Here is a 27,575-nt window from a genome sequence, read left to right on the forward strand (position 1 = left end):
AAATGAACAAGATTAAGGGAAATAAAACCTTTTTTCCGAAAGAAACCATGCCAAAACATGGAGTAAATTTTTAAACTCTCACTCAACTGATGTACCACCTCTACTGGACTTCTAGGCATTCAGACACACCAGGTATTTTCCTGCTATTTGTTTTTACCAGCAGAAATGAACATACAGTTACACTGAAAACCAAAAGCAAGTAAAAACCCCTAAATGTGTCTAAGTTAAGGTAAAGTTGAGAACCTTGTAATTTTAAAATAAGAAAAAACTGCAGCTAGTAAACTATTATCATCCCATCACTCTTCATTGCTTTTTGACTCAGTATGGTCCTACCCTCTGTCAATCTTTATCTCTTCAAATTAATAGGACTTCAGGTGGAAAAAAAAATGCATCTGTCACTATTGCCTCTATGCTTCTGACATACACAGAACTTCTGTAGGATTAATCACTTCAAGTACCAGGAACAACTCTTCCAGAATCTATACACCCTTCATTTGGCCATCTTGGGAGTAGTTAAAGGAGTTGGACTTGTAGAAATACATTGTCTAGACTAAGAAGAATAATCCTTTTCTTCAAGATTAATTGAAAAGCAGAGTATGTAAAATTATTGAAAATATGACAATAGTGGACTATAAAAAAAGCTTAGCCCTATTACACTGTCAAATGAATACCAGCTTCGGTGCCAGTGAACAACTCAGCATATCACACCTTCTTACAAGATACCGCCCTAGTTTTAAAATTAGATTGTTATTTTTCTACAGTTGCAGATCATGTTTACTCTGAGAATGATGTGATGACAGCATGATTAGACAAATCCTTTCAAGATCTTCATCAATATACCCATAACTAAAACTCACATCTTCATGTTAGCAGTTTCCAAGTTAGCCAGATGAAAGCTGGTCACATTTTCCCCTGCAATGCTGACATGGTTGAAAAAACCACAGCTGATAATTCAAATTCTGTTAGCCATTTAGTAGCAATGAATGGAGCGCAATCCAAGTAATAGCCAATTATCCTGAATTTATAATTATTTTTTTGAAGGTATCTTTTCTTTATCCTTGAAAAAAAGAAACATTTGCCAGCATTAATTACAACTGATATACAACACTGATTTCAACATTAAGTAGAAACTAGAGGTGATTTAACAACATAAGACTACACAGTTATTTTTCTGAAAAAGCAATCCTGAAGTATCTATATAATAATTAAGCTCTATGGTGAGAGAAAAATGAATAATGATTTCTAGAAATGCTGGTTAAAGTCACTGGGATTGACAGAAACTGACTGGATCTTTCCACTTAAAATATTTAATAAAAATATGGAAACCTGGTACCATAATATTCAAATATTAGAAAAAATGGATGTTTTGTTAATGTCCAGATCTCAACCAAGCAAAAGAGACTACAAGGAAATCATTACCAGTAATGCTTTGGGTGTGGAAAGGTACAAACTACAAACATTCAAATGTCTGTGTACAATGCTGAACTAGCCCACAATGAATTACATTTCTTTGAGACACATAATGTGTTATTCTGTAGTATAAACACAAAATAGAATGTTTTTCTCTGCAAGCTGCTTTTCTTCAAGGGATTCCTTTCATGCAGGCCCCCTACCGCATTTAAGACTAGGCTTCCCTGTATCCTCTAGCCTTCTCCTGTTACTCTCTTAGCACAATAAAGCAGTAAAGTACTTTTTTTAATTTTTATTTTTCAAAGAAAACTGTGATAATAATCTCAGGGCTGGCCTGCCGCAGGTCCTCCAGCCTTTAGAATAGCAGGCTATCCAGTTACAATTAGCAAATCATATTAATGGATTTTAGGTAGAATTATCAAATCATTTATTTGCCCTGAGCTAATGGCTAGACATTTCAATTAAAAGCAGTCATATTTCTGCGGTACCTGAGTCAAAATCTGAAGGAAACTCAGCTAGCAAATAGGATTACAAACAGATAAAGAAATGTTATTCAATCCTTTTCGAAGCCTGGGACCTTGTACCAATAACGTTTGTTAATCTTCACACAACTACATTCCCTTTACTAAACAGTACACTTTAAATCATGCACAAATTTTCTTTCAAAACTAAATGGGATGAATGGAAATCTTAAATTTTGCTCAACTCTAATATCTATCTCTTTTTTCTAGTATAAAATGCTCTTTGATTTTCTCTAATCAGAATCCGTTCCCCTTTAATAGGTATATCATGGTAGCTCACAGTTTAGCAAGTCACTCAAAGCACTTAGAGCTAGTTTTTTTGTTTTTTTTCTTTTAAATTTTCATCTTTGGAATATAATCCCAAAAAACTGTTACTTAAGATAACACCCAACACAGCTGATGCTTTCCTACTTGCTTACCATAAATAACTATAAGCAGAATTAATGCTGTGTTTTATCACATAATCCTGTCTTAATCATTAAGCCTTCCTTCAATTCCATTCAGCCAATTCATCTAGACAGCTAAAGCTTGCCTCTTTCAACTTTATTTTTCACACTCTTCCATCTGTTTCTCATCAATACTAGTCATCTTAGGGCTTCAAATTTAAAACCACCTTCATTGTCAAGTTGCCCGATAATACTCCAGCCTTCACAGACGTTACTGCAAAATACAGAGAAAAGCCACACAAAGACTGTGAGATGCAAAATGTATTAAACTGGAAATGGCTGCCACAGAGGCACAGTTATTTTCTTCACTTAGGCAGCACAACAGAGCAACAGATAACGAACTTGCAACAAATAATGAAATACCCTAATATTCTGGAATAAACAACTGCTTTGCTGTTAAAAATTAGTGCACACTTAATTCTTTAAGCATATTACCAATAGCAGATCCTTTCAAATTACTTGAACTGGAGCTGCTTGAATTGTTCAATATGTCCAGCTCATGATCTAATTCAGAGAATATATCTGCACATAAAAATGAAAACAAGCTTTTAACCCACCTCTGACCAGTATAACAGCCCCCTGATGCTTCTTTTGCTAATGCCTACCTTTCTCTATAGTCCTGTGGTCCTCTACCAGAATTTCTTCACATGTTCCTTCCTCATATTTTCCACATGCAGACTGACAACTGTCAACTGGAAGCTCAGTATTTTCTGAAAATTCACTTTTGCAACTGGCTGCTCCATTGCTGCTACTATGAAGACTCAACTTCTCATAATTTTTCTGACAACAAAGAACAAAAAGGAAATGTTATATACTGTCCTTTTCCTGCACTCATTAGAAATTCTGAAAATGAAAGTGTCACTTGTGTATACATGCATAAAAACATACTTTTTGTTCCCACTTAGCTGCTAGTACCTGGTTCAGTCACTGACTCTAAATTTAGATCAAAACTTTCAAACCTAAACAAATTATTTCTAGTCTTTACACAAAAGATATCTTTGTTCTTCACAACAATCTTTTCACAGAAAGCACTGAAAGTGAAAAAAAATGAAACAAACACCAGACCAAAAGCAAATACTGAACTAAAACAGAACACCAGACAAAGACAATAGGTCTTCTCAGGTACAAGCACTGGTAGATTTACTCTCTTCCAGTTTAGATAATAAACAGCAGTCCAGTTCTGGACAATGCAAAACCTTCATAACAGCCAAGATGGTAGTAAAATACGAAATCAACTTGACATGATGCCATGTCAGAGAGACCCCCGAGGCTGAACTGACCAAATGCAGAGCAAAGAAAATAAAACATCCAATATAAATTATTGGTCTGTAACATTTAACTGCTGCATCTTGTTTGTAGTACAAGGTTCTTTAATAAGTTTAAAATTCTGCCTCTGCTGCTGTCAGTGTTTATAGTTTTACTGGAAAGAATAGAAATCCCTGATCCCTGTTATTGCTTCTATTTTAATGCAATATATTTTGAAGAAAGATGTTTTATGATCTCTGTATATATTGTTCCAAGCCTTCACATATTAGTTCTGTTGTGTGTAAATAAATTCATGTTTCTTTTTACTCTATCTTGGCAGAGCAAAGTGTGATAAAGCAGGACAGGAGATAAATCATACAAATATATCAGACTAAACAAATTAGTATCTTTAATATTAATTTCAGGAGATAATACATTCCTAAATACTTATATTCTTACCAAGTCTGCCTAAGACAATTTGTACTTTATCTAAGTCAACTTCTTTCAAAGTTTTTCCCAAGAAATATTTTGACCTTATTAGGAAAGAGCAGAGTGGGTGCACTAGAAAACCTTTCTCCTCAGAAACCTAACTGCACCCCTGAGCACTGACTATACACTGTCTGTGTAATAGGTCTGCTTCAATTACTTCCCCATCTTTGGTTCTGTTCCCAAATCTATAACTTAACTTGTAGGAGATGGCTTGTCAAGCCTTTCTCTTTAAATTCAGGTGGGAAAAGATCATTTTATACTTAAGTACTGGACTGAGCTTACGTCCAAGATGCCACAATAGCAGTGACTGGAGTGTAGCACGGCATGACAACCACTAATGATGACTCTCTATCTTACTGGAAGACAGCAGTCTAGTCCTGGAATATGAGCACACATTGTACCCTGAACAGTCTGAGCACAGTTACTGAAAAGAACCAACTCACCTGTTCTACATCAAAGAAAACAAAGTCAAGACAAAGAAGTCTCAAACTGCATGGACATTTCAAACTTAAATCTCCTTTCAACATTTTCAATACTGAACCTCATACTCAAAAGACTGTTAACAATAACTTCTAAATCAGGTGGAGCTGAAGAAAAAAAATAACGAAAAGACAGCTGTTACCAACTGGTTTCAGATCTAGCAGCCCACCAAAATGGGAAACCTGTTTGAAATGTGTGAACTGAATTCCACAGACCTCACGATAAAAATAATTGTCAGACCTGCTATAGAAACTGTTCAGAGATCAGTGAAACATATTCTAAAGCCATAAAGCAGCTATATAAACTGTAAAGCTATAACCTGTGTATACATAAAATCTGGCCCACTTACATAACAGCTGAACATAGGAAACTATAGTATTCATTAGTAATCTGAGAGTAAGAAATGAATTTGCTGTGATATATTTTGTTCCACCTAGACAACACCTAATAATTTTCAAAAATGAGATTATATACCACTTTTTCTTTTTTTGAGTAGGACAACTGGATGATTTAGAAGGACAAAAGTACCCTGACTAGAGAAGGTTGGGATGCAAGTTCAATGCTTTTGCTCACCACTGAAGGGGGAACATAATGATCTACATATGGACATAATTTTATGAGAAGAGGATGGAGAAACTTTTCTCCAACACATTGAAACAATCATTTTCATATGCCTTGAAGTCTCAGAGATACTTCTTTCAGATAAACAGAAAGACAGATCTTTTGAAGAAATCTATGGAACAGTGGCATATTCAAAACATCACAAACATTCAAACAGGAGTTAGGTTGATATATATTCACTTGAACTGTGCTCATACCTACACTTGATTGTAGTGTTCCAGAATTTTACAAATCCTTGGGGAGGTTCCATCAGTTGATCCTGTTTATTTTCACATTTTCATAATAAACTAGTGCCTCAGTTTCCCCATACATCAGACTGATCACCACCTTTGTTGAAAAAAACTCCGCCTTCTCTTATAGACAAAACACAATTGAAAACAAAAGCGAAGGGGAAAAAAGTCACTCTGCAAAAAAATGTTCAAATAATGAACCAATTAATTTTTTTCCAGCACTCATCTATCTTTATTACTGAGCAAAAGCATCTCCGGAAACTTGTGTTCCAGATAGAAAATATTCTATCTGCATCCATATCCTGTACACTTGTCTCTTCATTGGTCATCATTACTATTGTAAAATCAAGTTATATTTAACTTTTGGACAAGTGAAGCCTAAATTGCTCTTTCTGACTTCCAGCAGAAATCTAACAAATCTAAAAAAAACCAAGTAGGTTTAACTAAAATAAAGTTATCTATATTTTGTTTAGCTCTGTTTTGTCATATTACTGTCCAGAAGAAATAACTTTTCTGTCTTCAAGAAATACAGAGCTCTCTAGTGGCATTTGCAAACAGTGTTTAATTAATCTTCTTTATTTGAGACATTTACAATTACAGCATTATGCTAGTCAATTGAATTTCTATTTCAAGAAAAAAAACCAGAACTATTTCCACTATTAAACTATTTGTAAAAACCTACAAGTTAGCAATAAAATGATTAGTAGCTGACATGAAACTGTCAGGGGAAAAAACATCCTAAACCAATGTATTTTTTTCAGTAAGAGCTCTTCGTTTTTCAAGAGCTCTTATGCATTAGGAACAAGAAGCAGATGTTATATATAAGGGTTTTAGCAAGCCTTTTGACAAGGTTTTTCATGACAACTTACAAGAAAGCTAGGGAAGTGTGACCTAGATAAAATCATGATCAGTTGGCTGTATAATTGACCATAAAAACTGTACTCGACTTGGTAACTGCTTCGAGTGTTTGTTATACTAAAAATGGGCAGCAAGCACAATCTTTCAGGATTCTTTCTGACCTTGTTCCAAAACCACTCAATGGTGTCACTGAATTACAATGATAATCTGCATAATGGATGGACAGAGCGCCTGTTAAAGGTGCCTAGACTGCGATACATTCACATCATATATCATACTGCAGCACATACATCATACACAGAGTTGTGACAATGACACTGACAACGGGTGTCAAAGAAAGTTTTGAGAAACTGGAGAAACTAAAAGAACTCATGAAGTTTAAACAGAGAGAAACCAAAGTTCTATGAGCAAGGGGAAACAACTGTACAAATGCAGAGACTGGGGAAGGACTGGTCGGACAGAAGCTCTGCAGGAAAAGATATGGGGATTTTGATGGATCAGAAGCAGAATACGACTCAACAATACCACGCTGTTATGAAAAAAGTGAACATCATACTGGGATGTATAAAGAGGAAAATGATTCTGAAGAATTGTGCCTTCTTTTTACTTGATACCAATAAGATTCTCAGAGTAATTAGGTACAATTTTGAACACTACACTTAAAATTATGTCAATCTCACTTTTTAAGTTGTGTTTTGCAGACCTCTGATTCTTCTCATTTCTTTCTTTTCCTGTCTCTCCACATGTTTTATTATTCAGTCCACACCAAAAAAAAAAAAAAAAAAAAACAAAAATCACAGAGAGGGGAACCAACATATAAGAGAAAAGACATAACTTTTATAAATGTCCACTGTCAGGAGGACAATTTCAGTAATCAAGTGTTCAACTATTGCATCTATTTGGGATCCTACAGAAAGAAATAGTGTTCATACACAATGTAACTGGTTTCAATGCACTCAGCAAACGCAGTGTTCTCGGGATATTCTGGACTTAGTGCTTTTATGGCAGTGCTTTTATGGCACTTGAGATGGGGTCCGAAAATTTCAAGTATCATATACATCCCATACATGCATATGCATATATCCATCTAGTATCTCCTGGAAACAAGTCATGCATATCATATCTACCCTGTCAAGCATACAAAGTAAGACCAAAATTTTCTGCAAGCACTGGACTAACTTTAGATACTGTATACAGCACAGTTATATGTGCTATGGGTATGCCCAGGATGCTTCAGGCATCCTCATCATTTCCGAGATGTTATCTTCAAATGCAAAGAAGGACTCAATCAGATGTCACTGCTGACTGTAAAGACAGTTTGTGCATCTCTGCTGTTTCTAAACTGTTTCTATCATGTGACTTTTTTATGACTCACTGGTCAAATACCTGTCAGGAGTGACAGGTAGCTCTAAAGCTTGGAGAGGGACAAGATAATCTCTGACAACTCTTCCTGCCTTATACCCTGTAATTCTATTAAAGTATTTTGATGTATTAACAAATTGAAGCCAAATTAAGCATGCTATAGGTTTGTCCTTAAGAGTATGATCATTCATTTTCACAGGTAGTAATTTGGCTGTGATGACTATTTTCTACATTCAGCAACACTGGAAAAAATATACCTGCAAAACAGTTTTTATATCATTACTTTATTCTCCAAACATACACAGTATAAATCTAAAAAGGTTACTTTCTTTTTATCATGCCAACATTTCTAACATTTAAACTTTAAATCTAGTACCTGCTACATAAATGTCAAAACAGAATGGTGTCAGTGGAGTGAAAGGTGGAAGAAGAAAAGAATTTGTGGAATGTTAAGTCTTCATGACATTTTCGAGTCCTCACTCATTCCAAAGGGAATTGTATGCAGCAGTGCACAGTCATTATCACCCAATTTTTAAATAAAATTTTAATACATTTTAATAATAAATTTAAAAAAAATTTAATATTCTAATCTAACATAAATATGGGACTCTGGTTTTGCAATATTAATAACCTGTTGCCTTCTAAGTGTTCTAAAACCAAGAACAGTCATTGCTTCAACCAACACAAAAGCAGTTGCTGCACACATTCACGCTTGTTTTAAGAAAAAAAAAAATCTTTTATGCACCAGAAGGCTGAATTGCAGAAAATCTATTTCTAAACACAAAGAAAAAGGAAATTAAAATGAGCATTAATCCAATCTTTATGTCTTTTTCTGAGTTAACAAAAAAACTTGATTAATTCAAATTGAATTGCTAATTAAGTACTACTTTGTAATGCATGTGGTGATGCTCAGAAACTAACACGATTATTAGCACAACAATTGCCAACAGAGCAGAACTGAATTTGGGTATGGGGGGAAATGACTTGGTGAAAAAGCAGTTAAATCATTTTGTGTTTCTTTGTCTTTCAGATAGCTGCAATCCTGTCCTCTTTCTCGTGAGGAAATCGATGGCTGCTGTGAATTAAAAGAGTTGCCAATAGCCTGCAGGGTGGTTACAAAAGTACAGATTCTTAAATCGTGATCTTTAACCCTTCCCCCTTTGGTCACAGAACCCTGTGGATGAAGAAAAAGATAAATCCATTCCTATGGATGAAGAAGAGTGGTAACAGCAGCATGCTCTCTATTTTCAGGTATTACTACAAAACGCTTCGCATTTACTTACATTACATTATTTGTGATAGAAGGGGCATAGAAAGAAACCCCAGCATTTCTCAAGGCTCATTCATGTTTCTAAACCAATCCAGAAAAGACACAATACAATCAACTCATAATCAACTAGAAGTAGATTATTAAGGTTTATGTCACAGACAGAAGCCAGGAAACCCCCACCAGCCATTTCAGGTCTGGCAAAGCTCTTTAGTTTAGATTTAGTCATTTAGATATAGTCCTGTTTGAAAACAGCTATGCTGCTTCTTTCACTAACTCTGACTGGTAAGTAAGTTGAACAGATTCTGCAGCAGGGAGGCAGGCAGGCTGTAGCCAGGCTGCCTGCAAACAGAATAATCAGTGTGTTTTCCAGCAGCAGCATCCTAGTCCATGAGGAGCACAGCACCTTGATACCTACAGATGTAGCCTGGGAGGGCCAGTGCTGACCTGTAGCTAAAAATGCAATCTAGATGGAAGATGGCTCACCGTGGTCTGTAAGCCATGCCCGCCAGCATGCTGGGTTAGGGGAAGACTTACCCATTCAAGTGGGAAAACAAAAAAAATGCAGAGAGCAGCCTGGCTAATAAGTGTTCTCGTGCACGTAACATTAGGACAAAGCACTCAGCTAAGGGCTACCTAATGGACCAGGTCAGACCAAGCACTGTTAATGACTTTTGACACTCTTAGCCCTGACTAACCTGGAATGTGAAGCCACTCCATAGATCAGATTATATTCAGAAAAAAAAGTTGGACTTACTTTTCCCATTACCTAAGCATCTTAGTTTCCCATTACTCTGCGTAACTGGGAACTTGATCTGAATATGTGGATTTGCATATATTAATTTAAAAATGAAATTAATATTGAGTGACATTATTAATACAAAAATTAAAATAGGCTTAAATTCCCAAAGAACACAGTATTACCTGGCATAGAAAAAAAAACATGTAACAGAATATGTGTGCCACATGCATGAATCAGAACATAGAAACTAAGAAAAGGAAGTTGCTCTGATCGGACAGGTAGTCTATCATGTCTGCCCATTTTTAATATATTCTCTGAGAGTAGCAGAAGGTACAAATGGCTCATACTCTGTTATATATTTTTAGCTGACAGACTCCAATTATAAAACTTAGATTTTTCTCTACCACATTCAAAAGACAGGACAGATCTGAATATTCATCGTTCTATATTGTTTTAGGTATATTTATATTTTACATTAAAAATGTGGCATTGGGAAAACGGTTAAAAACACTTCAGGATATATGCAGTAGATGAAACAATCATGGATGATACCCATGTCAGGAAACACATATTTCCAAAGTAATAAAAAGTTAGTTATTTCACCTTATTCTAAACAGACCAAACAAATTTTTCTAATCTATATACTTCAATAAAGAAATCAAATTACTATTTGGCTACACACTAATTTCTTTAAGGGAAAACACTGGAAAGATAATTTAGTTAGTTAGATCAACTACTGTTTTGAGATTATTTTCAAGCATGGATTTTATGCTATACTTATCACACAAGATAACTATACTTTAACATCATCAATCGACCTGCCTTTCAATTGCCTACTTACTTATTTCCAAACTAGTCTTACAATACTTATAAAACAGATTCCACTCTGGCTCCAAAAGATCTCTGTTGCTTAGCTCCATAAAGCAGGACAGAGAGTACAGTCCTTATTTCAGGAACATTTACAATATGACACAACTGGGATGAAAAAGGAGGCCATAAGTACATTTTAGTAGAGAAAACAAAGTATAAGATAGTTGGCTTCAACAAAGCAGTGAACTACATGGCAGAAACACCAAATTCTCTGACACCATGGAAAAATGACAAATTACTTGGCTGTGGAATAGCTGGGGCCTTGACTAAGATGAATTAGGCTGTCTATACCTCACAGAGTTTTTATTTCAAGAGCAGCTGCTCCTAGCACTTTTAGTCAGAATATTGCCTATTTTTTTCAAAAGACAAACTTTTCAGGAAAAATTATTCCCTTTGATAGAAATTCTCCAATTTAATAAATTTTCCAAAGTACTAGGAAGAAATAAACAACATGACTCCTGTTCCTAAGCTCTGCAACACTCCCCTGAAATTTGAAAGATCCTAGCCTGTTTATTCTTTCTTATTTATAGCAAGGACACACAATTAGGTCTCCCACTTGTCAGTATTAAGCTATATTCCCCTCAGGTTCTTCAGTGTTCTGGATCCTTGTCAGAACCTCATGTTCCTTTAATACACATAATAAAATACCTACTGGAGTGGAACTAGAACTACAGTATTTCTTCCTCGGGAAGATTAGCCATTATCCCCTAAAAGACAGAGTCATTTTTCTTCTCAGTTCGTAGATAGGTGTATTTTCCAAGTATTTATACAAAACAGAAGTACTCTAACCTTCTGTGAAAAACTATCAGTTCTATCATATCTTAAAAATGTCTGGATAAGGGACTCTTCTCTAAAGACAAAATAATTGCATGTAAATCCCAAATCTAGCATCTTTCAACCCATAGCACATTTTTTTTGCAAGATTTATGCAAGAGAATCACTATATCAAGATATGAAAAAGATAATGAAATACAACAAGCTTCCAAATGTGTAGGGTAAGAAAATTTGAAAAAAAAGAAAAAAAGAAAAAAAGAAAAAAACTTCTTCTACTGTTTCAAATTAAAAATCCTATTCTGTATCTTTCTTGCATCCCAATACCTCTTACATTACAAAAGAAAGTAGTTTGTTAAAGTTGTCTGGAAATTTTTGGCATTCTTTTCCTTGAAAAAAAAAAAGAAGAGTATAATAAAAATAACAAATCTTACACTGAGAGGTCAAAAAACTACTGAAAAACAAATATTAATAATTTCTACAAGTGCTATGTTTGGCCAGGAACGTAAAGATCATGGAGTTTGGGACCAAATTGTGTTCTTAAAAACATTTCTCCTATACAGAATTTCTTCAGTGCAAACTACTAAACTCTAATAAAAGGAATCTAAAAGATTCAACTTCTGAACAGACAAGAGTGGCTGTGTAAATTATAACTTTGCTTTGCAATTACCATAACAATAATTTTCACAGTGTGCTTTTGCTACACAGAAACATTATCCTTCTATTTTCTAAATAAATTCTCTGAGATCATATACTGAATCTCATTTACACATATATCTCTGAAGTTTGATTCATTATGTAAAACACTGATGTCCTTCATGAAGGGTGCTTAAAGCACAGTCTGAAGCAAATGGAAGCACTGCAAGAAGTATTTCTGCAGAAGTGTATCAGGCAGTTAGAAAACATGAACAAATACCTTATCAGCATCACGGGTTTGTATTTAGCAATCTGTAATTAAAAATTACCTTTGTCTAGGTTCCATTTTCTAGGTGTCATTGTTTATGAATCATACACGAGATTATCAAATTGTTCCACCCTAACCAAGTGTATACTCTCCTATTCACAAATCATTCAAAAGTGTGCAGTAATAATTAAACATTCTCAGATACAATCAAAACTGCAAGAACCTCCATAACAATGCCATTTTCCAACGTGGAATGATACCGGTTTTAAGATACTGTCATTCTCCCTGCAGAAGCATGTGCAAAAAAAATTAATGAATACCTTGATAAAAATAAATTAAAGAGCCTGCACAGAAAAATGTTACAAGAGGTTGAGTCTTTTCATTTTGATTTATTTTCTGCTTTGTTATTTTCTCAGATATGGCAAACAATCATAAGAAAAAATAAAGTCTAATACATGTACTTACTTGTGATAAAATGGAAAGCTGGTGGTGATAGGTTACTGCATTTCGATCAGCCTCCATGAAGTACTGCTGGGTTCGTCTCCTCTCCTGATCCAGTTTCTTCTCCAACGTGAGATGAGAGGAGGTGGGTAGAACATCATAACATCAGACAGCAGTGAGCTGACCTCCACTATGTCTGGACGTGCCTCTGCATCAGGAGTCAAACAGCTACAGAAAGAATATTCTCTATTTCTCCACTGGTGTTTATGGAGTCATGCTGGCCAGCACTCTGCTCATTCGGCATGGGACAGTTTGATGCTGTGCAGCCTTGTTGCTGAAACACCACTGCACCGTCCCTGGCATCAGCTGGAACAATTATCCTTGACACCAATCCAGACATAACTGCAACTAGGAGCTGCAGCTGTGCACCCCCAGACACACCAGGGAGTGCCCAGGGCCTATTCCTGGGACTGGGGGTGATATTGCCTCCTTTGTGGCGACTGTGCTCTGATCAAGGTGTTGCACTACTTGTTGTGTGTTGTCAGGAAGACTTACAGGAGAATGCCATGACCTTCACAGAGACTTTGCAGAGACAACACTCCCAAAACAATGCGAAGAAGGAGGAAAATCTAAGCTTACCCTCAAAGAAGCAATGGATGGAGGCTCCCAAGAGGAGCTAGGTTGGAGACCTGTGACTTCTGCCAAGAGAAGGAAGGCTTTTCCTCTGACTACAGATATATAATTACAGAACAGGTATAGTAATCTACCAACAGGTGAGGAAGAGTAAGACCTAATGGAGGAAACCAGAGCCAGGTAAGTCTGAATCAAGAGTTCACATCACAAATAAGGTGCAATAGCTGACAGTCATTTGAGGCTGAGGAACCGAAGCATCCATCTACTTGATCTGATTTGATGTCTGTTGCTTGGATTCAGGACACTGTGGAGACACTACCGAATCATCCTAACCCTTGGGCTATTACTTCTTGCTGTCCATTCATATGGGTACAAATAACACCATCAGGGTCAACTCTGAACACACTGAAAGTGACTGAAGTGCACTGGGATCAAGCGTGAAGGGCACTGGACAGAGTTGGTGTTCTCCTTAATTCTATCAGTGAGGAGAAAAGGCTCAGGTCAGAGTAGGTGCAACCTGCAGTCCAACACCTGACTGTGTATAGTCAAAAGCTTATGCGTGAGGATCAGAGGAACAGACCAACACAGGTGATATTGTGGTAGACACCTGCTGTGAACCACACAAAACCAAAGAGGAAGTCAATGAAGCCTTTGTGGGACAGATGGAGGAAGCTTTGTGATCTTAGACACTCATACTCATTGGGGCCTGTTAACCACCCTAATATCTGCAGATGGGATAATATGGTTGACTGCAGCCATTAGGAGACTTCTGGAATCTGCTGACAACAATTTCTCGGTGAAGCTGATTCAGAAGCTAACTAGCAAAGGCACTCTGCCAGATCTGTTGCTCATAGACAAGGAAGAACCAGACTAGGATGTGAAGATCAAGGACAGCCTTAACTACAGCAACCATCAGACTGTGGAGTTCAAAATCCCAAGTGAAGTGAGAGAGATTGTATTGTTACAACACAGGACCTCAGGAGAGCAGAATTCAGCCTGTTCAGGGATCTTCGTGGTAGAATCTCATAGGAGACTGCCCTGGAAAGTAAAGGGAAAGTTTGGGAGAGCAAGCTAATCTCCAGGGACATCTCAAAGCACTATAACAGTCCTCCATGTAGGAAACAGAGGTGGGCTACACAGGAAGAATACAGATATTGCCCAAAGGCTAGAGTTAGGAAAGCCAAAACTCAGCTGAAGTTGAAATTACCAACGGATGTGGAAGGTAGAAGAAAAGCCAACAAAAGAAAGGCTAAGGAAAATGTGGACCCACTACACAACCTAGTGACAAAAGATATGGAAAAGTGTTATTTCCTTCCCTTTCCATTGAGAAACTTCGGCCATAAGTGTTCCAGATCTCTGAGCTTACCTGTAGAATCCATGAGCATGAAGCATTTCCATGCAGCAGAAAACACAGTGAGAAAGCATTTAAGCCAGTTGGACAGACACAAGCCCACAGGACAAGATGAGAAGAGTTTGAGGGTGCTGATGCAATTGGTCATTATCACTATCCATCATGTCTAAAAGGATCAAAAGGAGTTTTCTGCAGGTAGAAGTTGAATATCACACACATATTCAAGAATAACAAGAGGGAAGATCCAGGACACTGATAGCCAGTTAGCTTCAACCTCATCTGTGGAATATAATAGAGCAATTTCCTCTGGAAAATTTTCAAGCACAAAAAGGGCAAGAAGGTGACTGGAAACAGCAAGGATGGATTAACCAAACAGCTGTTATACCTGACTAAGCTATTGTCTACAATGAGATTACTGGCTCTGTGGAAAAGGAGACAGGAGTAGATGCTGTGGGTAGCTTTATTTTAGCAAGGCTTTTGACACAATATTCCACAGTATCCACAGGACTATAAGGTAGATAATTAGCTGAACCTCCTCGCTGAAAGACATGCCATCAGATTTCAATTGGTGGCTGGCAGCAGCATCGTCCAAGGATTGATATTTGGTCAGTACTATTTAACATCTTTCTTAACAACCTAGATGATGGGATGGAGTGCATTCTCAGAAGGTTTGTAAACATTGAATTGCAGGCATCAGTTGATACATGGGGTAGGGCTGTTGTCAGAGGGACATGGGACATCCATAAAAAGGTCTAATTGCTACTTGCATAATGGGAGGGCATGGAAAAGATGGACCCAGATCCTTCTCAGAGGTGCACAGCGGTGGAGCAAGGGGCAATATACATAACCTGGAACATAGGGAAGTCTGGTTAGATATAATTATTACTACTACTACTATTTTTAATCACAAAGGAAGATAAGCACCAAAGAGGGTTCAGAGAAGTTGTGGGATCTCCAGCCCTCAATACTCAAAACTCAGACAACACCCTGAGCAGTGAGCAACCACATCTAATTGTATCTGCATTAAGCAAATGGACTAGACAACCTCCAGGGGTCCCTTCCAGTCTAAATTACTTTACAGTTCTATAGTTCTTGTTTCAGGCACCCTAGGTAGCAGTTTAGTAACTGTAATAATATACTATTAGGTCTATTTTTAAATCCCCAGAATATTTTGTATGCAGTGTAGGACAGAAAAGCTGATAGGGACAGTTCTGCATGCACTATAAACTCTTAAATCTTAACTCCACTGAACCTGGTAATTTACTACGATTTCCCTGCAGAGTACTAATGACCTGCTAGCACACATAACCCAACACTCTTCTTTAAAAAAAAGCCACAGAATGGTTTGTTATTTATATACAGTTCAAAGTAAAACACAACTGCCATGTAAAGTAGCAGTTCCGAAAATATCTTGAACCTCTTGATTTTAATCTTTTTTGTTTAAATTTTCTCAAATACATTAATTTAAATAATTCTCATAACTTTTAAAATCTGTTTTACTTGAAATATTATATTGCTTTTAAAGAGCTGCAAGTTTTTCACCCTTGAGAAATATTCTTGTTTGGGGTTTTTTAATTTATTTTTTTTTGTCCACTGAAATTGGTCAAAATTTCCAAGAACAATGCGAGCTATAAAAGATTTCTGATGAGTTCTATTTCCATTTTCCATGCATCAAGAAATCATTTACAACTAAACACGAAGATCAGCACTGAAAAGCTTTGGTGATTATGATTCCAGAGCTTTTTTTAGTAGTTTAATCCAATAAAACTGTATTTTAATAACAATACTGAAGAAGGAAAATAACATTAAATGCAAATTTACAGTTGCAACATTAAGTTTTCAATGTTTTTTCTAATCATTATCAATAAATTATTTTTCTGACATTCATCTTTGAATATGTGCCGTGCTTCATTCAAAAATCATTCAAAAATAATGCTTTTCCTGTTAATTCTTCCTCATCAATTAAAATCTCATTCTTACTACTTTTCTTCAATGTTCTTTATTCTTTCTAAATATCTTGGAAAGTATAAGCAAAAAATCTAAACAAAGTCTTAATTTAAGAATTAACCCATAGTAAGAGATAATATTAAAAATAAAACAAAACACTTTACATTTCTCATGCTATTAAAATATGTAGAAAAATTATGACATAATGTAAAAATTTTAGTATTTTCATTAAAATAATTTCCAAATCTCCTAAAGGTAAATTTTAGTTCTATTAGTGCCTACATTCTCCATTGTTGTCCTTCATTCTCAAGGTCTTTAAATAATAGAAACCTTTTTGTACAATAAAACATAGTATAAAACCCTTAGTCTTTGTACAGTAAAGTGCTTTTTTAGAGATGGAATTGAATATCTGAGTGACAAAGTATAAGCATTTTTGTGCTAAGTGGGGTTTTTTTCTAAAATGGAAAAATGAAGGGAGCTAAATCTCCACTCTATGCTTTGCCTTACACATGACAGTATCAACAGAAAGATGTAAACATAGCTAAGAGAAAAATGTGATGAGTGAGTGGAACAAATATAGGCTCATCTTTTCCTCCATTACTGTGTTCTCTCTGCTTTGTTATCTCTGCTATCATGCTAACAGGATTATAAGGGAGTGGTAAACATATTTCCATCAGTCAAATAAACAGAAAAAAACTATGAATGTGATCACGCAGTGATCTATAAATAACACATTGTAACGGAGTTACTTCCTTGACCATAATCTGAATTTGAATATTACTCAAAATGCTGTATTTTCATGAGGGGGGAAAATGATGTGTAGGGAATTAACTACAGCACTGATATTGTTAAATTTAAAAATTTAAAGTGTATACTGGCTAAATGAATGTGCTGACTATACTGGTATGAGTTTTCCTGTTGCATGTGTGCAGCTGTATTGTACATGCTGTTATTGGAGTAAGGAGATACCTCCGATTTTCTTTAAATCTAAAGATATTTCCTTTTCAGAGACGAATACTGGCAGTTGCTTAAGTCTGCAAACTGTCACATTATCTCTGCTGGAAGCATACAAAACAAAAAACATCTTTTCAGAAGGATGTCGAAATAAAATGAGATGAGTAATTACCTCTTAATGGTAAATGACACTTTTTCAGAGTACAGTCCTTCTGGCACAGGTTCTCATATAGCCCCAACTGCCTGAAAAATAAACAATCTATGGTTTGTTGAAGAAAAACACTCCATTATTTATTTCAAGATCCCGTATGATAAATATTGTGTCTTGAAAGAACCTGATAGGCATTACATCATCAGCTCTAAGTTGCAAAACAACTTAGAGCACATCTTCTAACGCAGAATATCACTTCCAATCAGGTATCCACATTAATGTATACAATCACTGCAGACTGAAGTGCTACAATATCAAAATCAAGGAAACAATAAACACAAGCCCCCAATTATTTATTTTAATTCAGGAAATCTTCTGAAGATGTAATATAAAACGCTGTAGAAAATCCAATACTACAGTACGTCGATATATCTGAAGCTCCTATCCCCAAATGCAATGAGCAAAATATGCCAGTCTGAGAGGTAATAGCATATTAACATTTACAAGCAATTTTTGCAATTAGAATGGCAAGATAGCAATTCACACAATGATAAACACTTGTGCTCATTTACACATTAAAACTGAGAGCAGTTTGTGCATCTATAACCTCAAACAAATTCCCATGGATCGTGCAGAAATAACTGGTACATTGATCTGGCAAATCTGAATACCTTAGTTGCCAAGGAGAGCATATTGGTGCTGCAAAACAGTGGGTTCAGAGTTGCCATCTGATAAAGGATGCATCTTACAGCCAAGACATCATCCTTCTCTCCAGCCTTCTCTCTCTTTACAACTTCAGGACTAAGTAGAAAGCAATGCAAGTTACAAGCATTGAATGAATTCACCTAGAACTAGGCTTATTTTCTTAAAAACCCCACCCAATATTTATTTAGTCACTAAAACATAATTTCAGAGCACACACAATTATGTTCAAAAGGCTGCATTTATTTCCTTTACCAGCCAAATTCTTTAAGAGGAAATACAATTAATAGCTTTTCACCCTCTACTGAAGTTCTTCTCACAACACTAGTGGTTTTTATATTGTTCAGTTGTCCTTTCCACTCATTTTATGTCTTTGGACTTAATGGATACAAATGAACTACAGCCTTTAGAACTTGTTTACAGTGATGGTATTTCAATAAAATGAACTAGAGAATAGATAAGTACATCAGATACTCTTGCAATTCAGATATCAAAAAGATTTGAATTCAACTCCCATATTTAGAATGCTAATGGATACAGTTTTGCTATTAATGTAAGTCAATAAACTTTACTCATTGTATCATTTTCATCCTCTTAAAACTACTGTAAATGCGTTCCCTGTGAGGATGCAGCATGGACACTCAGCAGCCAGCCAGATGACAATACAAAAAAACATTATAAAGATCCATTTAAAGCAAATGTAAGAAGGCAGCAATTTCAGTTTTGACTCAGTACAAAGCAGACTCCACTTCCTTCTTTTAAGTTCCTCAGTACTTTCTGTGAACCTGAATGATAATAATTTATATTAGTAGGTTTATTCTGATGTTGGAGGTCAAGTCCTAGCAGTAAGAGCCATATCACAGCATGTGGGGTTTTTTTTCCACTTAGTATTTTCTCTCCGTAATTCTCTAAAATTCAGATACAAAAACTACGTGACTTCTTTCATCTGAAAATCAACTTGAAAACCTACTTTATGTTACCCCCTTCAGCTTAGAATTTGGAACCACTCTATCAACTTCATAATTATACTACTGATATCTTTGGCAAAATGCCTTATTTTGGAGCTGAGAGGTACTGTGTAAATTCAGTTAATGATGCTAGAAGGTGTCCTGCTGCTATGTATAAAATGCAGACAAAAGATTTTTAAAATAAATGGGATGAGGTCCCTAGATAAATTACGATAAGATAAATTAAATTAACTTAACAGAATAGAAAGGCAGAACAGAGGTCACAGTGCGGGAGGGTGAGAGAAACTGACAGGTCACACACTTCTGATAAAATTGATCAACTGAGATACAGATTCCTGAGTGAAACCTAATTAGCAATTTTCCTTGAATCTTCTGCTGTTGTTACATAACAATAGAGTGGAACACAGGATATTGAATATGGTGTTAGAACATAATAGCATTTCTGTAATCACACTGTGATGGTCTGTGGCACTAACTCGTGACTTTGTGGAAATTTGATTTTTATGTATTAGAAGTGTCTATTAGAGCAAACATCAGTATAGCAACTTACATAGATGGTGAGCTCAAAAGGCAAAGTCCCTGCCTTTGTAAAGTTCTAAGCATGCTCCTTATTCAGAAAAAATAAATCTGACTTGAATTTCAGTCTCTCATTCTAGTGATAATTTTCACGCAGAGAGCTCAAGTTAAAAATTACTATTTTTAAAGGACTAAATTATATTAAAATATCAAATCGAGATTATTCAAGCCAAATTTGTGTAACTATGCAAAATGCCACATAGTACTCACAGAAAGAGTAAGTTGAATATAATCAAGAGAAAAACAGAAGCACCCATTACCTGGCCTACAGAATCTTGTATTTATGAACAGCAGAGAAGAACCTTGCTTGATGTCCAGAGCAAAAATACTTGAAAAAATAATACTATTATTTGGAACTCAGAGAAAGAATACAATGCTGACAAAGTTGTAGTTTCAGCATGGTTTCACAAAAATGCACAATAGCTGGAAGTTAATGAAGTAATTTGTTCTGTTTATTCATGCTGAAAGATTTCGTGTTCTAAATGCACATCTAATACCTTTTTCTTTTTCTTTCTTTTTAATCAAAAGGAGGACTTACAGCAGAGTACTATTTGATCTTTTCTTCCAGAACAAATGTTTTAGTCAGAAGTCTCTAGTATTTAGAGCATTAGGATGACCAACACCATAAAAAATACTGTCTTATGCTTAAGAAATACTTTAAATTAGCAAAGTAATATTTATTTAAGGTGACCATGAAAGCTTTACAGCAAATATAAAATCTCATACTTACATGATGCTATACTTTCATGGCTAATTCATACTGTAATTTAGATTGTTTTAATAGGATTTTCAAATATTATTTATTTACTTTTAAGAGATCTAGTGAAATCCCTCACCATGCTCTACAGGCTTGCCTCACCATCTGCTAGTTAAAAATGTGGGTGGGGTACAGTACTTGTTGACTAGCAAAACAGTTCTGCAGCCAGTTGCATCTTTTGGATCCACGCTATTGAGGGATGCCAAGCAGAGAGAGTACCCAGTTCTGTTCCTGAACACTGACACCCACAGACAGGAGGGTGGTGGGAGTACATATGGTTTGCCTAATTCAGTTGACAACTGTGTATAAACTGTCACTGTCTGGTCAAGATCAGAAAGAATGAGTAGAACCAGTCTTACTCACAAACACTGAAAATTTAAGGGCGTTGTGTTGGTATGACCTTTTCTCGGTTTATTTGTAAAGGCAGGATTCTCCCTTAATTCTTAGATTTAGATATCTCACTTGGTTGAAATAGAACAGTGGTACTAATTAAATTTTTAGCAAACAGATGTCCGCATCAGTTTCAAATGCATTCAGTGTCAAAACAGAACACAGAAAGGGGGGAACTCTACCTGACAAAGAATTAAATTTTCATTGCTTCAAGGGCTGATTTTACTGCCACAGAGCAGCAGTACTGATGCTATGCTCTATGACATTCACAGTTCTTAAAAGTGGTGGCAGATACTTATTTAATTAGTCACTTAATTCTTGCAGCTAACATATTGAGGATAATCACTACAGTTATCATCTAAGTTTACAAATCACCAGTCATTTTTAAATTACATATTCAAGTTGAAAAAGCTTACTCCAGCAGCATTAGGTTAACTATAAGAGGGTCCCTTAATAAACAAATGTCCATAGCAAAAGCAAGACTAAATTCTTCTAAAGGAAAGACACAGAACTATATCTACAGAATAAATGTCCAAATTCTCAGCATCTTTTAGCAAACCATTTTATAATTGTTTTTCAAAAAGTTCACTCTTGCTCAATATACAAGCATTGTTTTTATTCCTAATAACAAAGTCTTCCATTCAAACAGCCTTAAAATGAAGCATTGCTTAATCCAAAGAGTTATTTGTCTTTTCTTCTGAACTACTTCTGCAAAATTAAGTAGCTATTTTAAATACAGAAAATAGCTTTCCATACTACCCCATATTTTTAATTAGGATTTAAAAAAAATCACAATAACCAAATCTTTTCAGTATTTGTGCTACTTGTAAGATATCAAACATATTTAACTAAATCATCTCTACATGGCCTTGGAGATATTTTTGCAATCAAGCTTTCATTTATAATTTTGCTTACTGATGTTATTTTGTCATGCTTTTTCTTTAAGAATACTTTTAACAGAAATTTAAACTGAATCTGTTACATTTGCACTAACACAGAGCTATATGATATATGGCTATCCTCACTCGATTAGCTCATGTTCACATTAGTTATTAGTGGACAGAAGTTCCCAAATTAAGAAAGAAGTCCTGAATTTGGAGAGGGAGGAAAAGAGGAGATGGGGTAATGAAGTAATAATTTCCTAGAGCTTCTAAAGCTTCTAAAAAATGTTGTCAATACCATCAGGTTGACCTTATATGGGGCAAAAACAGTGAAGATTTCCCAATCTGCACGGAACTTCAATAAGCCACTCGTGAGCTATCTTTCTACAGTGTTCACTGGTGCTTCCAACAAGTGTAAGAAAACGCTGGTACATGGAATCCTATAAAGTATGAGGACTGTTTTCAAATAAGACATGGTTTCAACTAGATAGTTATGAAACCAGTGTGAAAAAAACCCTACATTTACTCTATAATCAGTTCTCTGAGTCACAGAAAGAAGGGGAAAACCATAAGGAAAAAAAAAAAAAAAAGAAAAGAAGCTGCTCACCATCAGCATCATCCCAAAGGAGAAAAAAAAAATGGAAAACCAGTTGCTGCTTGTCACAGTTTTTCCTCTGGATAGTTTGCTGTAAGCTACAGATACACATTCAGTATTAGAGCTTCATAATTAAAACTAAAACCAACAGAAGAACCAGGAGCCACAGAACTGATGATTTGAATAAAGAGCTCCTGAGAACATTGCTGTAAGCTATTTGCATTTCTCACCTACATGAAAAATTCAACACAAGCCTTTTGGGAATATTCTGTCTATCCCTTGAGTGATGAAGCAGGAACAGGATTTTCAGTCAGTAGTTAAAAATTTTACTTTCACAGTTTTCTATTTTGAATGTAAGGCCAAGTAAGTCTATAATAATTTATTATGTTGTCTTCTACCTTGCTACCATTTTTTCTCATTACAAATTGTGTTAAATATTTTAAATATATATATATATAAGATTTTCTTCACAAAAGGCATCTTTTCACGCATCCTAAACTTCTACTGGCACTTAGAGAAAAATTCATCATTTCCACCATTTTTTAAAATGCACAGGAAGAAATTTACTACCTTCAGATGGCAATTTTACAGTGTGATAAATCCTCTTGCCATCAGGTGGGGAATGTAATTTTAAAGTGGGTGAAGTCAGCTAAGAGAGGCCACTTTCATATGTAATCTCTCTCACCAGTGTAATCTCAATATTTTCGTTTTCTAGTCCAAACATTGCCTGTCTCTGCCCAGAAAGTTCCTCTATATTCATATAATTTAGTCTAGAGAGATAAAACTAATCCACAGTCAGTGACAGGCCACTAATAACTGTAGGATACAGCAGACTATATAATGCCTGCCTTATGTTTTTACTAATGTCTTTCAAAAAAAACCAAACATTGGTTTGATGTGGAAGGACACTCTTCACTGCAAATAGTAATAAATTTGTATAAAGTGTCTCAATCTCAAACATTAATAATCACTGAAAAGTGTTCAAAACCAAGATCCCAGTAATAAACCTCTGTAAATCTCAGCTACACTGCTGTTGATCAACAATTTAGAGAACTCACTATCTTAGTGCTTTCTTTCAGCACAAATTCAGTACCTCTCTGACTGAAGCAGAAAGAGATGTTTTATAATTTACTTTTTGGGTTTTTCATCTCACACTTTTGAAAATAAAGATATGAACATCCAGTTAACCTTCGACAACTGATTTGTATTTCTTTGCATTTACAAACCTTCAGGCTTTTATGTGTGCTAACTTTATATACTATGGCTTAGATATATCAAATATATTAACTTTAAAAACAATTTATGACCTTGCAGTATAAGAAGACATTATTCCAGAACACATGAAAAATTGCCATCAACTCACTTCTAATTCACCCATATCACATATTAATATAAATCAAATGACATTTTTTAAAAGTTCATTCTGTTGTTCTTTACTCCTATTGCTTTCTTAAACAAAAACCTTCTTCATACCTAAGTCATTAAATATCCTAGGCAGAAGCAGTTCAGAGCACCAGATCCTCTTACAAACTCTTAAGTGCAAAGAGTCACTCATACCTACTTTTTTCCCCATCAAAAACATAAAGCACATATGAAACTGTGAAGACCAGGACAGCCTTGCATACGGTAAGTTGTTTAGGCTGTATATTTGAAAAATATTGAAAGTCAAATGGTGTCTTGCTCCTGCTGTTCCCACTCACTCTTTTCCACCACTGTCTGTATCTTTAAAACTGAAGGATATATTTCATGGATGTTCACTGAGACATCCAAGTTTCCCAAGAAACATTCTTACGATTGAATACATGGAAAACATCCTCCAAAAATTCCCAGATATGGCCATACTTGCTGAGACACCACTGGGCAATTTCAGTGTCTCTGGCCTAAGTATCAATGTCAGCAGTAAAACAAGAATAGTTGCCAAGAATTCCTGTAATGTAAAATGTCATATGTACTCGAAAGCATGGAAGACATCAACATGACAAATTCCTTTGAATGTAGTTATACCAGAAACAGTGCTGTTAACTGGATAAAACAATCTTAATTTGACATTGTTGAACAATGAATTAAACAAACAAACAAAAAAAGCATGACAGTATCTGTTGAATGCTATCTAAACTGAATTAAATTCTCTACAAGTATGAACAGTCCTTGATTTTTCATAAATGTGTGTGCGTGTGTGTGTATGTCTCTCTATATTATGTGAATACATATATATATCACAGAAAAACAGAATCACAGAATATGCTGAGTTGGAAGGGACCTACAAGGATCATCAAGTCCAACTGGTCCTGTACAGGACCATTCCCAAGAGTCACACTACATGCCTGAGAGTATCACCCAAATGCTTCTTTAACTCTGTCAGGCTTGGTGCTGTAACCACTTCCCTGGGGAGCCTGTTCCAGCACCCAACCACCCTCTGAGTGGTTAGAAAAAGAACCTTTTTCTAATATCCAACCTAAACCTCCCCAGAAACAGCTTCATCCCATTCCCTTGGGATCTGTCACTGATCACCATAGAAAAGAGATCAGTGTCCACCCCTCCTCTTCCTCTCATGAAGTTGTAACTGCAGTGAGATGTCCCCTCAGTCTCCTCTCCTCCAGGTTGAACAGACCAAGTGATCTCAGCTGCTCCTCATATGGTTTCCCCTCAAGGCCCTTCCCCATATTCATTGCCCTCCTTTGGACACTCTTTAATGACTTAATATCTTTCTTATATTGTGGTGCCCAAAACTGCACACAATATTCAAGGTGAAGCCGTCCCAGAGCAGAGCAGAGCAGGACAATCCCCTCCCTTGACTGGTTGTCGATGCTTTGCCTGATGCCCCCCAGGGCATGGTTGGCCCTCCAGGCTGCCAGGGCACTGCTGACTCATTCAGCTTGCCACTGACCAGGACCCCCAGGTCCCTTTCAGTAGCACTGCTTTCTACCATTTCATTCCCCAGTCTGTCAGGACATCCAGGATTGCTCCATCCCAGGTGCAGAACCCAGCACTTTCTCTTGTTGAACTTCATATGATTGGTGATTGCCCAGTTCTCTAATTTGTCAAGGTCTCTCTGCAGGGCCTCCCTGCCTTCGAGGGAATCAACAGCTCCTCTGAGTTTTGTGTCATCTGCAAGCTTGCTTAGTATCACTTCCAGTCCTGCATCCAAGTCAGTTATGAAGATGCTGACGAGCACAGGACCTAAGATGGAGCCTTAGGGAACACCACTAGGGACAGGTCAGCAGTCTGATATTCCCCCATCCACTACTACCCTCTGTGCTCAACCTGTGAGCCAATTGCTAACCCAACCACACGATGTGTTTATCCAGCTGTTTGCTGGACATTTTGTCCAGAAAGATCCTGTGAAAGATAGTATCAAAAGCTTTACCAAAATCCAAAAAGATTACATCAACTGGCTTCCCTTCATCAGCTAGGTGGGTTACCGTGTCATAAAAGGAAATCAGGTTTGATAAGCAGGACATTCCTCTCCTGAAGCTGTGCTAGCTGTGACCAACAACTGTGTTATGTGTGTATATGTATATCCATACTCCTGCTCAAAGATGTATTTTGGGTGTCTAGAATTTTCCAGCCAAAATGTTTCATTACAAAACAAAGCAATTTGGGAGCACTCAGTGCACAGTACTACTGAGTTACATTGGCTGCAAAAAATGGGAGAACTCTCAACATAATGCAAGATTCCAGATATCAACATTTAAGTATTCTTTCTGTCGACCACAAGTACTGGAGTTTCATGGGCTTTTAGGTAAATTTACCCCCAACTGAACAGGTTCTATAAACTTTTTAAAAAGTTACTCATCTATTTGCAATGTTTTTTCCCCTCATTAGGATAGAGCATCTAGGTACATTGGGAAAATATCTCATAAAAACACAATTCAGTTTGAATCTGGCCTTCTCATCTACACGCTGTATCTGTCGATCTGCAGAAAAGACTTGCTGGGAGCCAGTGTTTAAAACTGCTACTTGTTTCTCAGCCTTCACTTTTTTAGTAATTTTTTTTTTCAAGGACAATTTAAAAAGCCTTGTAGGCTCTATTAGAAAATGTGATCTTTAGATCAAGCTGCTTTTCTCTTCAGTTGTCTTACTATTACTGAAGAATGTAATGAAGTATCACTTTTCACACTGTACTAAAAATACAGTTATCTAATTAACCTGTGCAGAGCTGTTTCAACTTTTTTATGCTTCTGAATTTTCAAGATTATCATATGCATCTGTGAGTAAGTTATAAGGACAAATCAAAGTATCATTAATATGTAATTTAGTGTTCCAGTATTACATACAGATCCTCTAGGAGGCTTAAAATAGAAAAACATAATAAAGTTCTAATTTACACCACTATTCTATTCCTTCAAACATATTGTGGACCAAAGTCTAAAACAACAAGGGGAAGTATAAGCCAGATTCTGAAACATACAAAATAAAATTTCCCTTCGTTGTTATTTGTTATTTATATTTTTAAAACCAAGCAACACTGTACAGTCCATACATCTGCTGTTCTTATTTATACAAAAATACCTAGGAAATTGTCAAGCTGTCAGTCTTAAATGCTGTACGCAAATTGTATCTTGTGGCAGAGTGCTATTCATGTACATAAAAAAACCTGAAACACTCATATTCTAAAAAGGTACTGCTAACATACATCTGACAGATATTTCTAAGACTTAATATTACAATTTCTTGTAAAATGCTTAAGGAACGGCCTTAAGTCTGTAACTGTATAAACAGCTCAAGGAAATATTTTTTTTTTTCACTTTTATCTGTGGAACAGAAATCTGAACATTTAAAAGAATGGTAAAGGCTTTTTCTAAATCAGAGACATGCCTTTTGGAATGAACTTCAGTCAGTGCCTTTGTCCAGCTAACCACGCTTATAAAGAAACTGCATGAATCTTTATATTTTAAAGGGAGACGTGGAAAAGTAAGTATCTGCAAAAAGATGACCACAAACAGTAGCAAATCCAATTCTACAACAACTCTAAAATAAACCTAAATCTTTAATAACTGATTTCATATAAGG

The 27,575-nt window shown here is 35.9% G+C and overlaps 1 protein-coding gene across 1 annotated transcript in view; it reads right to left on the reverse strand.

Annotated features, from left to right (window-relative positions):
• NEK10 (NIMA related kinase 10) overlaps positions 1-27,575 on the reverse strand; it is an 88,456-nt gene that overhangs the window by 16,164 nt on the left and 44,717 nt on the right. Inside the window, 6 exon segments of the mRNA XM_027880951.1 lie at positions 2,813-2,899; positions 2,983-3,157; positions 12,682-12,806; positions 12,809-12,885; positions 17,715-17,785; positions 18,365-18,494. Of these exon segments, the coding sequence (XP_027736752.1) occupies positions 2,813-2,899; positions 2,983-3,157; positions 12,682-12,806; positions 12,809-12,885; positions 17,715-17,785; positions 18,365-18,494 (665 nt within the window).

This window comes from Empidonax traillii, unplaced genomic scaffold (genome assembly GCF_003031625.1).
Source record: "Empidonax traillii isolate 1590-97213 ecotype Southwest subspecies unplaced genomic scaffold, ASM303162v1 scaffold81:size2596050, whole genome shotgun sequence".
In the NCBI taxonomy this organism is placed as follows: domain Eukaryota; kingdom Metazoa; phylum Chordata; class Aves; order Passeriformes; family Tyrannidae; genus Empidonax; species Empidonax traillii.